The sequence below is a fragment of the Dromaius novaehollandiae genome, chromosome 34, assembly GCF_036370855.1.
Source record: "Dromaius novaehollandiae isolate bDroNov1 chromosome 34, bDroNov1.hap1, whole genome shotgun sequence".
NCBI classification, from domain to species: Eukaryota; Metazoa; Chordata; class Aves; order Casuariiformes; family Dromaiidae; genus Dromaius; species Dromaius novaehollandiae.
Window position 1 is genome coordinate 279,071 of NC_088133.1, and position 16,400 is coordinate 295,470.

A 16,400-nucleotide genomic window follows, 5' to 3' on the forward strand; every position below is an offset into this window, starting at 1 on the left:
GGGGGCGGCCGCCCACCGCCCAGCAGCAGCTTCCCCGCGCCCCGCAGACGCTCCCCGGCGTAGCTCGGCAGCACCAGCGCGCCAGGGCTGGGCCCTTCCTGCGGCTTCATGGCTCCAGCGCCGGGGCGCCTAGGCCTGTGCCGCCCCCCCGCCAGGCTCGGCCTCCCGCGCCGCCCCTGCAGCACCGCCCCTTGCTGTCACCAGGACCCCCCCCCCAGCCTGGGGCACGGGGAGAGGGGTCTCCCCCCGTTCAGCTGTGTGCTCCGGGAGAAGGGATCCCCCCAGCAGCAAGGGGACAGAGAGAGAGAGACGTTTTGGAGGTTTATTTTATAAAGACCCCGTTGTCGCTGATGCGGGATGAGATGGCCCCCACGGGACCAGCCCCCTGCAGCACCAAGGGTATGGGAAGGGGCAAAGGCCTCCTCCATGCCCTCCAGGGCTCTTACCCAGGGCTGAAGCAGCACCACCTGGGGCCTCTGTGGCAGGGAGGGGGCAGCTGTGGGGGGGGGGGGGAAGGGGAGGGGAGGTCGGGGCCGAAGCCCGGGAGCCTCTGCACACCCTCAGCTCACGCCCTGGCACAGACCCTCCCTGCACACACGGCCACCTCCGCACTACGTTACTACTACCAGCGTTCACTTTCGCAGGGCAGACACGGGTGCTGCTGCATGCGTCCCCCCCGTGCTGGGCTTGGCACACCTCCCCTTAGGTGCAGAACAGATCCAGGGACAGACACACACCCCCCCCACAGGCAAAGGAAGTCCAACCCCACCACAGCGCAGGTGGGTTATTCCCAAAATATGTTTCCCGCCAGCAGTGGAGGAGCTGCCCCGGCTCAGTCTCTAGAAAGCTGTAGGAGTCACAGCGGGAGCAACCCAGGTAACAGAGGGCCGCTCCAGCACGTCAGGGCGCTTTGCCATCCTGTCAAAGGAGAGAGAGAAGGCACGGTGAAGTCGGCTCCCAGGACACGCTCGCCCGGGGACTGCGCGTGCAAAGCTGGGCACCTGCGGCTAGCAGGATGGAAGCAACCCCGAGCATGCAGCCAGCTGTGCTCTGCCCACGCAATCAAAACCAGTGGCAGAGGCACCTGCAGCAGAGAAGCCCAGGAGAGGCCAGACCCTGCTCAGGGCTGTTCCCCACCCTCCTTCCAGACCCGCAGGAAACACCAGCATCAGGCAGAAGAGGTGCGCTTGGCAGCAGGCATAAACATAAGGGAACATACTTGTCCAGAAACAGCGTCCAGTTCCTCCCACTGCCCTTTCCCCAGCTGGCCCGTGGCACCCCCACAATGCCCAAGACGGAGGCAGCACAGCCCCCGTGCTGGTGCCCCACACTCAGCTCTGCTCCCTGCAGCAGGACTCTGTGCTCAGGGCCTGATCCTGCCCCAGGCTCTGGCAGGAAGCAGCAGGGCAGCCAGCAGGACAGGCCAACACGGGGTGAAGCCACGAGACAGGGCTGCGTCACAGTCCCAAGGCAGGGACAGCCCGGGCAGCGTTCACCCCCTTGTCCCCAGCTGCTGTCCTCCTCTCAGAACTGCCCCAGGTGGGAACGGTGGGCTATCTGGGGCCCACAGCATGCCATCTCCCACCCTTGGCTACAAGCTACAGGGAGAGACCAGTCCCTGGGCTGTTTTGGGAGGGAAGAGTTTAATACAGGACAGACAGACTTACAGACATTGCTAAGTGCCTCAGACTGCCCGGATCCCCCTGCCCACAGGGGCCACAGTTTCCCCACCAAAGCAGGCTCCCGGCTAGCACAGCAGAGCCAGCACTCACAACCCAAGTCCCCAACAGCCCCTGACATCTGGGGATGGCCTGGCTGAGAGCACAGGAAGCTCCTGGGATTTGAGAGCCAGGTTCTGACCCCGCTGCTGGGACTGCAGAGGGGACGGGAAGAGCTCAGAGCCCCAGCAAACTCCATGCAGCCTGTTCCCATTGCACAGAGATCCCGGGAGCAAGCACTGCAGCTCCAGGGTGATCGCAGGCCTGCGTGAGCGCAGGAGGCAGGCGAGTCAGTCTGCAGTGTGAGCATCAGAGCCGGCAAGCACCACCCAGAAGTGGGAAGGACAGACAGACAAGAGAGCACGAAGCCCAGAGGGTGCAGGAGTCAGTCCCATTAGTGGCCAGCTGGAGAGGGCGAGTTCTTACGGAAACGCACCCGCTCAAAGTCTGTGATTTCCACCGTGCCAGGAGCAGCCTCTGCATCTTGCTCATGGGGCAAAGCCTGGGGTCCTGGGGAGAGAGCAGAGAGGGGACTGAACCCCTGGGGAGGCAGCAGGCTCACAGGAGCCCTGCCTGGGCACTGGACCCCACAATCAGGCCAGCACCCAAAGCGGGGAGGCTCTCCCATCCCTGCAGAACCTTCCTCTACCCTCACCACCTTGTGTCTCATCCTCTGGGGCAGTTGGGGGGCTCCTGGCCACCTCTTCCAGCTTCTCTGAATCTCCCAAGGCCTCCTGCTCTGTGGCTGACCTTGCTTCCTCCTGCTGCAGGAGCTCTGCAGGGTTCTGCACCCCCCGGGGCGCCTCGGCCAGCTCCACGGAGCTCGGTGCTGAGGGAGAGACCAGGACTGGGCATGAGGGGGGCCCCGCTCAGCCCCTTCCCCTGTGCTGTCAACCCAGGGCCGAGCCCAGGTCAGGGCCGTGTGCCCCCAACCTGCAGAAGAGGGGGACCCCTCCTATCTCATCCCCCCCCCCCTTACCTGCAGTCTCTCCGGATGCCCCTCTCAACTGGGCTGGGGGGGCAGAGGGGCCTGGCGAGGGGCTGTCCCCCAGGCTGCTGCGGGGAGAGGCCAGGTCCATCTCCTCGCCCCAGTCCGAGACAGGCTGGTGGCCCTCCACGGGGGAGAAGGGGCTCAGGGACTTGCTTGCCCCCTCGCCAGGGCCGGGCACCACAGGGGGCATGCGCAGCCTGGGAGCCACGGCCTGCCCAGCCTTCAGGGGACGCTGGGCTTTGGGGGATGCGCTGGGGGGTGCTTCATCCTCGCCCGATGACCCAGGGCTGTCTTCCTCCTCCTCACTGACATCCTCCCACTGGTCCTCATCTTCCTCAGGGTTCAGGGAAGGCTGAGGCTCTGGGAAGGCTGCACTTGCCAGTTCATCCACCTGCCGACAGAGAAAGGACCATTTGAGGCAGAAAAAGGTGATGCGCCAAGGCCAGGGACCGCTGGACACAGCCTGTTGCTGGACCCCCATGGGCTCTGCTCCAGAGCATTTTACCTTCTGCCCCAGGCCTTCAACTCTTGCTGCTGCTGCCAGCGGCTCCTTCTCCTCCCAGCGGTTGTCATGCATACTGGAGAGGAGGAAGAGCATCAGTGCAAAAGCTTCACGGCAGCCCCCACCTGCCAAGCGCCCCAGCTCGCCAGAGAGCACCCCAGGCACCCCAACCTGTAAGACTTGGCCCCCGTTCCCTGGCTCCGTCCCTTTCTTCTCCGCTCTGTGCGATGCGGGGACAGGAACTCCCCGAAGGTAGGCGGCTTGGGCGGGCGCTTGTTCTCATCTGCAACAGGAGGGGAGACTTGCTGGAACACCGCTCGAGGCCTCGGGCCAGACTGGCGCCTTGCCCCGCTCAGCTGCCCAACACACGCCCTTGTCCTGCCCTGTGTCCCCCCAGGAAGCTACAAACTCACCCTGTCTGCTGCCCCCTTCCAGGCCTCGTGCTGCCACAGAGCCCTCCTTGAACCTAAGACAGACAGGGACAAGTGAGACAGAGAACACTACGTCTCCCAAGGGGTCTGAGCTCAGCCCAAACCAGCCTCTTCCCCCAGCTCAGCCCACAGGAGCCACCCCCCAGTCCAGCCCCCTGCAATGGGGGCAGTCCCCCTTCTCCACATACATCGTGTCTGTTTTCTCGGCATCCCACTCCCGGCGCCACTGGCCCGTGGGTTTGCGGTGACGCGCCAGGCGCTCCTGGTCTATCTGCTCCCGCTCCTTCTTCCAGCGCACATACTCCGCTCGCTCGCGGCCCGTCATGGACAGCGTCATGTCCAGCGTCCCCCCGGGCTTCGGGCCAGACCGGCGTCCCTGGGGGGAGACACAGGTCAACATGACAGGAGCCAGAAACCCCCACGAGGCCAAACCCTGCCCCAGCACCTCCAACCACGTCTGATACCCGCCCCAGGACCACCAATGCCTATAGGGAGGAGGAAGCAGACGCTTGAGGGACCCATAAACTTCCCTAGCTTCCCCCAAAGTTGCAGCTCTTCACAGCTCAAGACTCCTCTCTTTTCCACCACAAAAGCCCCATCCAGGGCAGCACCCCATCCTCTCCCTGCGAGGTACGTACAGGGCCCTGCCAGGCCTTCTCGCGCTCCATGCCCGTCTTGACCTTGTCGAAGTCTGCCCCTCCCCAGTTGCGGATGTGCCGCCTGCTCCCCTCCTTGCGGTCAGCGTCCTGGAAGGGGCCGCTGCGCCGCGGGTCATCCAGGAAGTTGCGCACTGGGTTCTTCTCATGCAGCCCGTCCTGAGCGAGGGGCAGAAGGGGACACCGTCACCTCGCATCCCCGAAGCCAGGAGAGCAGCATCTCCCCACGCACACCATCAGCCTCCTGCCCTGGCAGCGCCCGCCCTGGCTCACCCGCTGGTTTCGTTCGTACTCCGCGATCTTCTCCATCTCCTCGTTCATCTTCTCAATGTTCTGGCGCCTCCGCTCTTCCCACTCCTGGTGAGGGTGGGATGATGGGAGCACAGCCAGGAAAAACCAGTTCCTCCCAGGACACACAACACCCCGCACCACTCCCTGCCCAGGACTCACACATGGAGCTTTTAGCAGGGAAGACACCCTGCACCATCAGGGTATCTTCTTGTGCAGGTTCCCTCGCGACCCACGGTGAACCGCAGCTTCCCTCGTGACCCCACATGCACCACGCCAGCTCCAACACCCACCTTGGACTTCCTGTCGGGGCCAGCATCTCCCGCCGTTGCCAGACCGGCCGCCCCCTGGCCCCGTGACCGGCGGCCACGTCCGCCGCGCTCTCCCAGGGACGTGCCGTCCCCTCCAGTCCCTTCCCAGACAGGGTCACTGGGAGGCTCCACCCGCGGGGACCGGCTGGAGGGACGCAGGCCTGCACGCCCCGAGCCACGCGGAGCGCCGCTGCGGCCGGACTTGGCGCCAGGAGACTTCCTGTCGCTGACCACACGCCTCTCCTGGGGGAGAGAAGGGCAAGGCGCTGGGCTCAGCGACAGCTGCCCGCTGACGCCCGCCCTTCTCCCGACTCCCCCAGCCCACCCTGCCCCACGGACCATCTCTCCCAGCCCCGATCCCCCCCACTCACCCCAGGGGAGAGCATGACCTGGACAGTGATGGAGAGATCCTTGTCCACCCATTTCCGCTCAGGCTCGCCCTCGGTAGGCCGCACCCGGCGCAGAGCCGTCACCGCGATGCCCTCCTGCTCCGCTTTCTTCCGGTCCTCCTCGATCTCCTGCAGAGAGGACACAGGCATAAGCGGGGCCCCAGCTGGGACAGACCCCCATCTCCTCCAGGGACCCTCTTGGGCCTGCCCAGGCCTCCTCCACCACCTTGCCCCTCCCCACGCATTTGGGCAACGAGCAGAGTCCTGAGTTCACAGAGCACCACCTTCCCCCACAAGGAGGGGGGTCCCGGGCCCTGCAGGGAGTCTCTGCCCTGCAAATCTCTCAACAGGACGGATAATACCAGACACGGCCTTCTCAGCCCATCAGTTCCTGGGTCGTCGCCTTCCCCAGGGTTTAGGGGAGGCAAGGGACAGGAACCACCCCCTGCCAGGCCACCACCCTGCAAACCCAGTTACGTAAGAGGCCCAGTGCTAAGCCATAGCAAGGGATTAGGGGCTGTAAGTGCCTTAACGTGCTCTGCCTCCACGTAAGCAGGACACCAGAGGGGCACACGCAGCCCTGGCGTGGGATGGCGGAGGAGCACACGCTGCAGGCATGGGGCCCAGGCTGGTACCTGCCGGGTGCTCGGCCCCGACCCCCCGCACCTGGTAGCGCTTGATGAGGGCCTCGTTCTTCTTGCGCAGCGCCTCGATGCGCTTGTCTAGCTCCGCATCCTTCTCCTCCTTCGACTTCAGATCCAGTGTGGCCGACTGCAGGGAGGGCAGCAGGCTGAGCGAGGGCCCCCGGACCCAGACCCACAGCAAGGCTGGGACCCCCAACCCAGCCCCAGGACAGATACAGATGCGGACAGCCTCCCAGTGCTCCTCCCCCCAGGCCGGGACACCCCACCCCGGCCTGGGCCTCCCCCACAGCCAGACCTGCGCAGCGCAGCCCCCAGCCAGGCCTTAGGGCCCGAAACTGCCCCACAAGACCCCCCTGGCCAGGTCTGGACCCCAAACCCGGCCCCACACAGAGACCCCTAAACCCGGCCCTGGGAGCCCGGCCCGGCCCGGCCCAGAACGGGACGCCCAAGCCCGCCCCACAGGAACCCCCTGGCCGGGCCCGGCCCCCAAGCGCGGCCCGGGGGCCCCCAGGCTGGGCCCGGCCCCCGCCCGAGACCCCCAAGCACCGCCTTGACCCCGGCTCCGGCGCCGGACCGAGACACCCCCCCCCCACCCAAGCCGGCCCGGCCGCCCCCGCGCTCACCATCCCCGGGCCGGGCCGGGCTCGCGGCGGGGACCCAGGCGACCCGCCCCGCCCACTGCCGCGCGCGAGCGACTTCCGCTTCCGGCCCGCGCAGGGAGGGGACCTTAAAGGAGCCGCAGCCGCGGTGAGCGGCCCGGGGGTGGCGCGGCGCCTGGCGGCGCGGAGGAGCCACTGCAGGCGGCGCCGCTCCGGCAGGGCGGGACGGACGCGCGCGCCGCTGTGTCCCCCCCCATGTCCCCTATATGTCCCCCTCTATGTCCCTCTATACATCCCTCTGTATGTCACTCTATTCACTCTATATGTCCCTCTTTATGTCTGTGCACACGTCCCCCATATGTCTGCACATAAATCCCTCTATACGTCCTTCTATGTGTCCCTCTATACATCCATGCATATGTCCCCATATGTGTCCCCCATATGTCCCTCCATAATCCTCTATACATCTGCCCTTACATCCCTCTGTCTGTTCATCCGTACGTCCTTCTACGTGTCCCTGCCTCCTTCCATCCCTCTACATGTCTGTCCGTCCCTCTATATGTCTGTCCATCCATCTTTCCATCCATCTCTCCAGCTGTACGTCTGGCAGTCCACCCGTCTGCTCATCCATCCCTCTCCATCCGTCTCTCCATCCCTTTCCATCCTCCTTGTGCCTCTCCATCCTCATCCTCTGTCCCTCTGCCCACCTGTCTTTCCGTCCATCCCTCCCAGCCATCCCTCCCTCTGTCCGTCTCTCCTTCCTCCCTCCGTCCTTACATCCGACCCACCCCTGTGTTCCTGCACCCCTCCCTCGACTTTCCCAGCCTGTCCCCCCACCTCTCCATCCCTCCGTCTGCCTGCCTGTCCCTCCATCCCTCCCGCCATCCCTCCGTCTGTCCTTCCCTCCCTCTATCCCTCCATCACCCCGCCTGTCTGTCCCTCTGTCCCCCTCCCCACCGCCCTCGGCCCCGCCACGCTTGCGGCTGCTGCCGCTCCGGCCCTCTGTGCCCACGCTGCAGCGTGCGAGCACACCACACACGCGTGCTCCCGCACACGCATGTCGGCACCCGCCCGTCTGTGTTCACACGGGCGCAGCAGCTCGCACACGCGTGCCCTCGCACTCGCGGCCCGCGCTCACCTGTGCACGTGGGTGCTGCCGCCCGTGGGCGCAGCCGCGCTTTGCGTGTGCACCCCGGCTCACGCGCACGCACAGAGCATGCGCCTGCAAACACACGTGTGCACACCCCTGCAAGCACGCATGGGCATGCCGACCCTGTGCCGCGCGTCCCTGTGCCCCTGCTTCCCCCATCCCTGCATCCCGTGTCCCCGTGTCCCTGTGTCCCTGCGTCCCCATGTCCCTGGGCCCCTGCACCCCCGGGCCCCCATGTCCCCATCCCCCAGGGCCCCCACATCCCCGTGTCCCCACATGCCCATGTCCCCATATCCCTGTGCTCCAGTGCCACTGTGTCCCTGCGTCCCCATGTCCCTGTGTCCCTGTTTCCCAGGACCCTTGGGCCCCCTCTCCCCACATCTGCATGTTCCCATGTCCCTCCATCCCCGTGTCCCTGTGACCCCGTGTCCCTGGGTCCCCAGTGTCCCGCTGTCCCTGCCGCCCCATGTCCCCGTATCCCCAGGACCCCATGTCCCTGTGTCCCTGGGCCCCTGCACCCCCCTGCCCCATGTCCTGCTGTCCCCGCGTCCTCACGTCCCCGCGTCCCCACGCCATGGCCAGCGGTCCCCAGGGCCGGGCGGGGGGCGAGCGGGGGGCGAGCGGGGGCTGCCGGCGGTTCCCTGCCCGGCTGCTCCGCTGTTTCCATGGCAGCTCCTGGTCTGGCCGCGACGGCGGGCGGCGATTGGCTGCGCCCGCGCAGGGATGCAGGATGCAGGATGCAGGATGCGGCGGCAGCGGCAGCGGCGGCAGCATCCCGCGCTTTTGGGCACGGGAAGGGGGCGGCGGGCAGGAGCCCCCCAGCCTAGGCAGGGTGTAACCCAGGGGGGAAGTGGTGCGCAGCAGGCTGTACCCCAGGAGGGGTTGTGCGTGGCAGGGTGTACCCCAGGAGGGGTTGTGCATGGCTGGGTGTACCCCAGGAGGGGTTGCGCATGGCCGGGTGTACCCCGGGAGGGGTTGTGTGTGGCAGGGTGTACCCCGGGAGGGGTTGTGTGTGGCCGGGTGTACCCCGGGAGGGGTTGTGCGTGGCCAGGTGTACCCCGGGAGGGGTTGTGTGTGGCCGGGTGTACCCCAGGAGGGGTTGTGCCTGGCCGGGTGTACCCCAGGAGGGGTTGTGCCCAGGCCAGGGTGCACCCGGGCACAGCCGCGCTGCAGCCATGGGGCCCAGCTGGCACAGCCGTGGCTACACCCAACGCCAGCCCCGAACCGGCCCCGAACCAGCTGAAACAGCCCCAAAGCGGCGGTGGCGGCGGCGGCGGCAGCGCCGGGGCGAGTGGGGACCCCCGGCCTCCGTGGGGCCGCGCGGGCTCCTGGGTCCCGGCATGGCGGGGCACCGCCGCTGCAGCCCAGCAAGGGAGCGGCATATAGTTCTGCCTATAGGGGTACCTGTGCTTATACCTGCACCTATACTGGCACCCTTACCTACACCTAGAGCAGTACCTATAGTTATACCTGTACCTATGCTGGTACCTGTAGCAGTACCTATTCCTAGAGCGGGACATATAGCTGTACCTATAGCAGCGTGTATAGTGGTACCTGTAACAATATAGGTAGCAGCTCCTATGCATCTAGTGGTACCTATAACTAGAGTTGTACACATAGCAATACCTTTAGCAGTACCTATACCTATAGCTGTAGCTATAAGTATAATGGCACCTGTACTTATACCTACAGCAGTACCTATACCTCCACCTATAGCAGTACCTATAGCAGCACCTATAGCTCTACCCATAGTGGCATCTATAGCAGTACCTATAGTGGTATCCATAGTGGCACCTATAGCTGTACCCATAACTCTACCTGTAGTGGCACCTATAGTGGTACCTGTAATGGTACCTATAGCTCTACCTATAACAGCACTTATAGCAGCACCTATAGCTCTACCCATAGCGGCACCTATAGTGGAACCTATAACAGTATCCGTAACAGTACCTACAGCGGTACCTATAGCTCTACCCATCGTGGCACTTATAGCAGCACCGATAGCAGCACCTATATATGTACCTATAACGGCACCTATAGCGGCATCCCCATGTGTACCCATAGCTGTATCTATAGCGGCACCTATAGCGGCACCTCTACGCGTACCTACAGCGGTACCTATAGCTCTACCCGCAGCCGAGGCGGGGGCGGCGCTGGTCGCGCGCGCTCCGCTGGATACAGCGCTGCCGCTTGGCGCCGATTGGCTGCGGCCGGCGCGGCCCCAGCCAATGGGAGAGCGGCGGCGGCGGCGGCGACGGCGGCCGGGGGTAGCCGGGGGCGGGGCCGGGGGTGACCGCGGGGGCACCGGGCCCGGGGGTCAGGGGTCAGGGGTCAGGGCGGGGGGTGATGCGGGGTCGCGAACGGGGTGCGGGAGGGGGCAGATGCGGCAGAAACGGGGCCGGGGGGGGGGCAAGGGGGCGGTGGGCAGAAATGGGGCGATGGGGCAGGGAGGGCCCGGACGCCTGGGTCCCCGGGGCCAGGCCAGGCAGGAGCCCCGGGAGGAGCTGCCCCGGCCCCCCCGGCCCCCCCGCCGGGGGCGGCAGGGCTGACGCAGCGGGGTTTTCCGGGGCGATGATCTCAGGGGTGACCTCATCGCGGGCTTTGGGGCTGCGGAGGTGGTGAGGTGGTGGCGGGTTTGGGGGTGACGTCACAGCCCCGCATGCGCTGCCGTCCCGTCCCCCCAACGCCGCGCCGAGGGCGCCCGCCGTGCCGGTGCGGATGCGCCGCTGGGGGCTGCCGCAGCACCCTGAGGCCTGGCACAGCTCATCACACGGGGGCGATGCCCTGCACACCTGGGGGAGGCATGGCCGTCCCCATCCACCCCAGCCCTGCACGCAGCGGGGAGCTGCTGAATGGACCCTGCTGTCACTGGCCAAACTCACCACGACCCCCTGCACTGCCCATGCAGCGAGTTTGCTGGGCCTCAGCCCCCGCAGGGCCCAGGCACCACGGAGCCTGGGCTCGCGAGTGCTGGCTCCCGGCTGGCAGCAGCGGGGGGGGGCACGCGGCCTCCACCCCGGGCAGGAACTTCCCTTCTGGCCCCATGATGGGAAATCCCTGGCCCAGGGCCACAGGACCCCCAGGGCCGTGGGACCCCCAGGGCCGCGGGACCCCCTGGGCGGCACCGGGGCCAACCTGGCCTGGTCCAGGGCTGTGCGCCCGCCGTGGGGCAGCTGGAGCCAGGTCCTGCGTCCCCCAGGGGCTGCGGGGCGGGGGCAGCCAGCCCCGGGAGCTGCCGTGGGTCAGGGCTGGGGAGGCCCCACATTGGGGGCCCCGTTCAGGGAGGCCCCGGGGCACGACGTGGGGAAGGACCTGAGTGTGGGGACCTGGTCTGGGGCAGCCCCATGGTGCAGGGGTGCAAGAGGGACGTGTGCGGGGGACCCAGTTTTGGGGGGAACTGGAGTGCAGGGAGGCCCCGGGGATGGGGATGGGGTTGGGAGAGGGACCCACTCCAGGGACCTGGTTCCGGGACGGACGTGACGGCCCGCGATGGCCCCGGTTGAGGGTCCCGTTGGGGACAGGGCTTCGGGGTGGCCCTGGCTGTGGGTCCCATTTCAGGGCCCGGCTTGGGGTCCCAGTTGTGGGTCCTGGTGGTGGGTCCCGGCCCCGGTGCTGGGTCCCCGCGGTGGGTCCCGGCCCCTGCGGTGGTCCCCGCGGTGGGTCCCGGCCCCGGTGCTGGGTCCCGGCCCCCGCGGTGGGTCCCCGCGGTGGGTCCCGGCCCCGGCGCTGGGCCCGGTCGCGGTGCCGGCCGCGGCCCGGCCCGCCCCGCTGGGCGGCGGCGGCGGCGGCGGCGCCTGGTTGGCCCGGCCGCTGTTACCGGGGCGCGGGCGGCAGCGCCAAAACCTTCCCCTGGAAACGGCGGCCGCGGCCCCGCCCCGCCCGCGCCGCCCGCCGCCGCCTGAGTGGCTGCGCCGCCGCCGCCGGCCCCCGCGGGGCGGGGCCCCCCCGGCCCGGCCCGGCCCGCCCCCCCCGGCGCGGCGCCCGGGGCCCTCGCTGCCCCCCGCCCGGCCCAGACGCTCTGCGGCCCCGGAGCTGCCCGTGCTGCCCCCCGCCTGCGGGCGCCCTGCGACGCGCCCCCCCCTGCAGCACCCCCAGACCCCCACGTGCCCCCGTGCAGCACTCCAGGCACCCTGCACCCCCAGACCCACATGTGCCCCCGTGCAGCACCCCCAGACCCACGTGCCCCCCCGTGCAGCACCCCCAGACCCACATGTGCCCCCGTGCAGCACCCCAGGCACCCTGCACCCCCAGACCCCCACGTGCCCCCCCATGCAACGCGCACCCCCCAGACCCTGCAGCCCCAGACCTGCCTGCACCCCCGATGCACCCTGCCCCCCCCGAGCTCTGTGCACCCCCAATGGACCCCCCAAGGGCCCTGCACCGCAGACCCCCAGGCGCCCCTAGGCAGCATGCCCCCCCATGTGACAGGCCCCCCCAATGCCCCCCATGCAAGCTGCCCCCCGTGCAGCATGCGCCCCCAGTGCAGCACCCCGCACACACCTCAGACCCCATGCACGCTGCCCCCATGCAGCAGGCGCCCCCCCGCCCTGCACCCCCCGATGCACCCGGGACCCCCCCGGGGATCCCCGGCCGCCGCACAAGCCCGAACTTGTCCGGGGCGGGGCGAGGTGGGGCGGTGACGTCACGGGGCGGGGCCCTGCCGAGAGCGGTGCCGCGGCGCGCGCTGCCAGAACCGAGCGCGAGCCGGTGCCGAGCGCAGCGCCCGCCCCGCGCCCGCCCCGGACCCGCCGCCCCGCACGGTTCATGCAGCTGCAGTAAGCACGACCCGACCCGACGGGACGGTGACGGGGCCGGTGGGATGCGTGCCGTGCCGTGCCGTGCCGTGGGACGGCGTGCCCCGTGGGGCAGCGGGGGTGAATGCAACAGAGGGACCCGCGCCGTGGGGCGGGAGGGAGAGTGAGCGGAGGGGTGCGCGCAGTGGGGCAGCAGGAGGGGGGCATGCACCGGGGGCTGCATGCGCGGGGGGAACGGGGTGCTCGATGGGGCAGGAGCAGTGCGTGCACGGGGGGCATCGTGATGTGGGGCAGGACCGCTGCGCGTACAGGAGGGACCGTGCTGTGGAGCAGGAGCGGTGCATGCACAGGGCGGACCGTGCTGTGGGGCAGAAGCCGTGTCTGCACGGGTCGGGCAGTGTTGTGGGGCAGGAGCGGTGCATGCACGGGATCGGATCGTGCTGTGGGGCAGGAGCGGTGCATGCACGGCGGGGGTCGTGCTGTGGGGCAGGAGCGGTGCATGCACGGGATCGGGTCACGCTGTGGGGCGGGAGCGGTGCATGCTCGGGATCGGGTCACGCTGTGGGGCGGGAGCGGTGCGTGCACGGCGGGGATCGTGCTGCGGGGCAGGATGGGTGCATGCAGCAGTGGGGTGCAGCAGCGGGGCGGGAGCGGTGCATGCAGGGGAGGGGGGCACCGTGCTGCGGGGCAGGCCGGGGGGCCGTGCCCGGGCATGCCGGGGGGGGGGGGGGGGGGGGGGGGCCGGGGCCGCCGCTGCCCGCCGCGGTGCCCCGGGGCCGCCCGGTTTGTTTACAAACAGCGCCCGCCGCCAGGGCGCCCCCTGGCGGGCGCGGCGGGGCGCAGCAGGGGACTGCGCCGGGGGGGGTGTCCCCCGGCCCGGCCCCCCCCCCCCCCGACCGGCCCCCGCTTGGCCCCGCAGAGCCCCCCGGGCGCGATGGCCAGACCGCTGCGGGAGGGGAGCCGCGCCGAGCCGCCAGCCGCCCTGCCGGGACACCCTGCCTGCCGGGGGGGGCCGCTGGCGCTGCCGGCCCCCCTCTGCCGGGGCCCCCTCGCCGCCGCGCCCCGGCTGAGCTGCGCCTGCCCCGGGGCCCCCCCCGCCGCCGCCGCCGCCGCCTTCGCCCTCTACCGCTGCGCCCCGGGGCGCCGGGACACCCCTGCCGCCAGAGCCCCTGCCGGAGCTGGAGCCGGAGCCGGAGCTGCCGGAGCCCGTGGTGAGTGAGCCACCCCGGCGGGATGCGCTGGGCCGCACGCAGGCGCGAGGCTCATCCCCGTCCTCGCCCCCGTCCCCGCAACGGGCGCGGAGTCTGGCCGGGACAACGTCCAGCACCGGCCTCGCGCCCCGGCACGGAGGCTCCCGCGCTCCGGCAGCCAGCGCCGTCCCGGCCGCCCCGTGCCGTCGAGCCGCCCTCGTGCTCGCGTAAACGCCGCTGCCGCCGCCGCGGCGGATGCACCACCCGCGCCGCGTGCCGGCAGCCTCCTGCCTCAGCCGGGGCCCCCGCACGCTCGCGGCAGACAGGAAGGCGGCTGGCGGGCAGCGCGCGAGGCTGGCGGGGCGCGCGCCCGCGCCGGCAAGCCGGGGCACGTCCCACCCACCGGCGGCGGCAGCAGCCCCGGTGCCGGGAGCGCGGCGTGGGCCGGATGCCCCCGCCGTCCCCCCCGGCCGCGGCGGCACGGCGGTGGGAATTGTTCTCGGCTTTCCTGTTGACGAGCCCTGGTGCCTGGCTCTGCCGGGCGCCGCATCCTGCCCCGGCCCCGGCGGGCCCCGCGCCAGCGCGGGCAGCGGGGCCGGCCGAGCCCCCGCCGGGGTCCGTGCCCCTGGCCCCCCCGCAGCCGCCGGCGCCCGGGCCGGCTCTGACCTCGCCGCTCCCGCTCCGCAGGGGAGTTTCAGGCCACAGAGGACGACGGGCTGGAGGGGGAGGACCTGCCCGCGGAGCCGACCCGAGAGGCGGCCGTGCCCAACGGCCACGTGCCCGGGGAGCCCCCGAGCCTGGAGCAGGAGCTGGGAGCCCGCCTGCGCAGCCTGGGCGACGCCTTCCAGCGGGCCCACGAGCAGCAGGTGAGCCCGGGCGGGAGGGCGGCCGCGACGCGCCGGCAGGGCAGGGCAGGGGCTCGGCCCCCGCCGTGGGGATGCCGGGGCGGGGGGGCTCCAAGGGAGACCCACGGGTCTGCCCCTCTTCCTCCCTCTCCTTCCTCCACACCCCGGCAAGTCCTGGTTTCTGCCCCCAGCCGCCTCCCCGCTGCTGGCCAGGGCGGGAGCCCGGGAGTCCCGGCTCTGCCCGCAGCCGCCCTCGCGCGCCCTGGCCTCGGCCGCGGGGCCCGGCATCCCGTGACCCCCGCGCTCTCCGCGCCACCCCCAGGCGCGCGGCCGGGCGGCGGCGGCGGCTCCCTCCCCCTGCGGAGCAGCCGGCTTGTTTGCATGGGGCCGCGGAGCCCCGGGCGGGCGGGCGCGAGCCAGCCAGCCGCTGACTCACAGCCTATAAATAGCGCCGCGTATATAAGGCTGGGCGCGAGCGCGAGCGCTCGGTGCGAGGGCGGGCGGCGGGGAGCTGGGGTGGGAGCAGCCCTGCGCCTTCCAGCGCCCCGCAGCCGGGGCCCCCCCGCCTCCGAAAATTGCAGCGCCGCCTCGCCGGCCCCGGCGCCCCTGGCACGCGCCTGCCGCCAGCTGCGGGCAGGGCCAGCGCGCGGGCAGGCGGCAGCAGCCCCGGCGGAGCCCGCCGCCAGCCTCGGCGGCCGGAACGCCCGGGTTCCCCTCCCCGCGCCGGGGAGGAGCGGAGCCGGTCTCCTCTCCGCGGTGCCGCAGCGCTGACCCGTCCCGCTCTGTCCCGGCAGCACCAGGAGCACCGGCGCCGCGGTGCCTTCTGGGGTCACGTCTACCACTTCGTGTCGCAGCTGCTGGGGGCCCTCTACAACCTGCAGGGAGACGCGCTGCCCGCGCAGGAGCCCAACTAAGCTGCGCGCCGAGCTGCTGCGGGACACGTGCCTGCCGGGGTCAACCCGCCCTGTGCAGACCGGAGCAAAAATGTAGCGCAGCCAGAGGCCCCTCGGCGACCCAAAACTGCCTGGTGCTGTAACTCCTGCAGGGCCTCGTTTTTGCTGCATCCCCCCTCCCCGTGCTGGGCACTTTCTATTTATTTATTTATTGTTCTGCTGCAGAGGGCGGGTTGGGAGCCCTAGGCAGGGGACGCGCGAGGCAGCCGCGAGCAGGCACAGGCTGTGGTGCCGGGGGCCGCAGCTGGTACCACGTGCCGGGGGCTGCGAGCGCTATTCCTGCGACTGCAGTTGCTGCTGCCCGGCTCTGCCCCGCGTGGCTCTGCCTGGGATTCCCCTTCCCCGGCCTGCCCAGCCCTGGGGGGGGGGCGTGGGGTACTGCCGCCGCTGCTCCTGGACACAGCAGCAGCGCGGGGGGGGCTGTAGCACTTTGTACATACTGTATGTTGGATCTGTACATAGATGGGGAGGTGTGGGGAACTGTACATTATATATACTGGGCAGCACTGTGTACATAGGGGAAGGAGGGGAAACTGTACATTTGGGAACACACCTGCTGTACATGATCAGTTACTTTTTTTGTACGTTTCTTTTCAATAAAATGAATTTAAGCAGATGGTAGTCCTCTGTTGCCCCTGGGGGTGGGTGGAAGATGCTCGGGCTGCCACGGCAGCGGTATCAAGAACCGAAAGCCCCGGGGCTCTCCGCCGCAGCGCTGAGGATACTCGCAGCACCAAACGCGCAGGGACACGGCCACAGCAGAGCTTCACTTCCCCCTGCGATACGGGGCAGGGTGTTCTGCTCCCAGGGAAGCAGTTTCTCCCTACCCCAGTCCCTGGCAGAGGGGGGCAGCCCCAGTACGGTCCTCTCCCTGGAGGAAGCCAAGTCTTGAATTTGGCTATTCTCCTCGGGCCTGGAGTCAAACTTGGGCTCGAGGCTGGGCCCCTCCCTGCTAAGTGGTACTTAGCAGAACTATTTT

General features: G+C 69.4%; 2 protein-coding genes across 6 annotated transcripts; one reads left to right on the forward strand and one right to left on the reverse strand.

Annotated features, from left to right (window-relative positions):
• Window positions 1-308: 308 nt before the first annotated feature.
• Window positions 309-6,660, reverse strand: CCDC9 (coiled-coil domain containing 9). 4 transcript variants are annotated; one of them, XM_064502977.1, is made up of 14 exons: window positions 6,554-6,660; window positions 5,953-6,057; window positions 5,287-5,415; window positions 4,880-5,140; window positions 4,572-4,655; window positions 4,281-4,457; window positions 3,831-4,018; window positions 3,625-3,677; window positions 3,383-3,494; window positions 3,215-3,287; window positions 2,698-3,100; window positions 2,374-2,547; window positions 2,155-2,228; window positions 309-918 (listed from the first exon to the last, which is right to left on the reverse strand). In XM_064502977.1, the coding sequence occupies exons 1-14, from the start codon at window positions 6,554-6,556 to the stop codon at window positions 901-903; spliced, it is 1,854 nt and encodes a 617-aa protein (XP_064359047.1). In that variant the 5' UTR covers window positions 6,557-6,660; the 3' UTR covers window positions 309-900. The 4 variants fall into 4 exon arrangements, with proteins under 4 accessions (XP_064359047.1, XP_064359046.1, XP_064359045.1 ...); XM_064502976.1 differs by having other exon boundaries at window positions 2,377-2,547; window positions 5,269-5,415; XM_064502975.1 differs by having other exon boundaries at window positions 5,269-5,415.
• Window positions 6,661-12,290: 5,630 nt separating this feature from the next.
• Window positions 12,291-16,035, forward strand: LOC135325216 (bcl-2-binding component 3-like). 2 transcript variants are annotated; one of them, XM_064503001.1, is made up of 4 exons: window positions 12,291-12,553; window positions 13,353-13,644; window positions 14,311-14,489; window positions 15,263-16,035. In XM_064503001.1, the coding sequence occupies exons 2-4, from the start codon at window positions 13,368-13,370 to the stop codon at window positions 15,380-15,382; spliced, it is 576 nt and encodes a 191-aa protein (XP_064359071.1). In that variant the 5' UTR covers window positions 12,291-12,553; window positions 13,353-13,367; the 3' UTR covers window positions 15,383-16,035. The 2 variants fall into 2 exon arrangements, with proteins under 2 accessions (XP_064359071.1, XP_064359070.1); XM_064503000.1 differs by having other exon boundaries at window positions 12,291-12,454.
• Window positions 16,036-16,400: the final 365 nt, after the last annotated feature.

What these genes read in the sequence shown, in the direction of transcription:
- CCDC9 (XM_064502975.1), bottom strand. An exon ending in AGAAGGCCTGGCAGGGCCCT is followed by an intron (nt 4,019 to 4,280) that starts GTACGTACCTCG and finishes GTCTCCCCCCAG; the next exon opens with GGACGCCGGTCTGGCCCGAA. An exon ending in GGCATCCGGAGAGACTGCAG is followed by an intron (nt 2,548 to 2,697) that starts GTAAGGGGGGGG and finishes TCTCTCCCTCAG; the next exon opens with CACCGAGCTCCGTGGAGCTG.
- LOC135325216 (XM_064503001.1), top strand. Translation starts at nt 13,368, where the DNA reads ATGGCCAGACCGCTGCGGGAGGGGAGCCGCGCCGAGCCGCCAGCCGCC. An exon ending in CGGAGCTGCCGGAGCCCGTG is followed by an intron (nt 13,645 to 14,310) that starts GTGAGTGAGCCA and finishes CCCGCTCCGCAG; the next exon opens with GGGAGTTTCAGGCCACAGAG. An exon ending in AGCGGGCCCACGAGCAGCAG is followed by an intron (nt 14,490 to 15,262) that starts GTGAGCCCGGGC and finishes CTGTCCCGGCAG; the next exon opens with CACCAGGAGCACCGGCGCCG.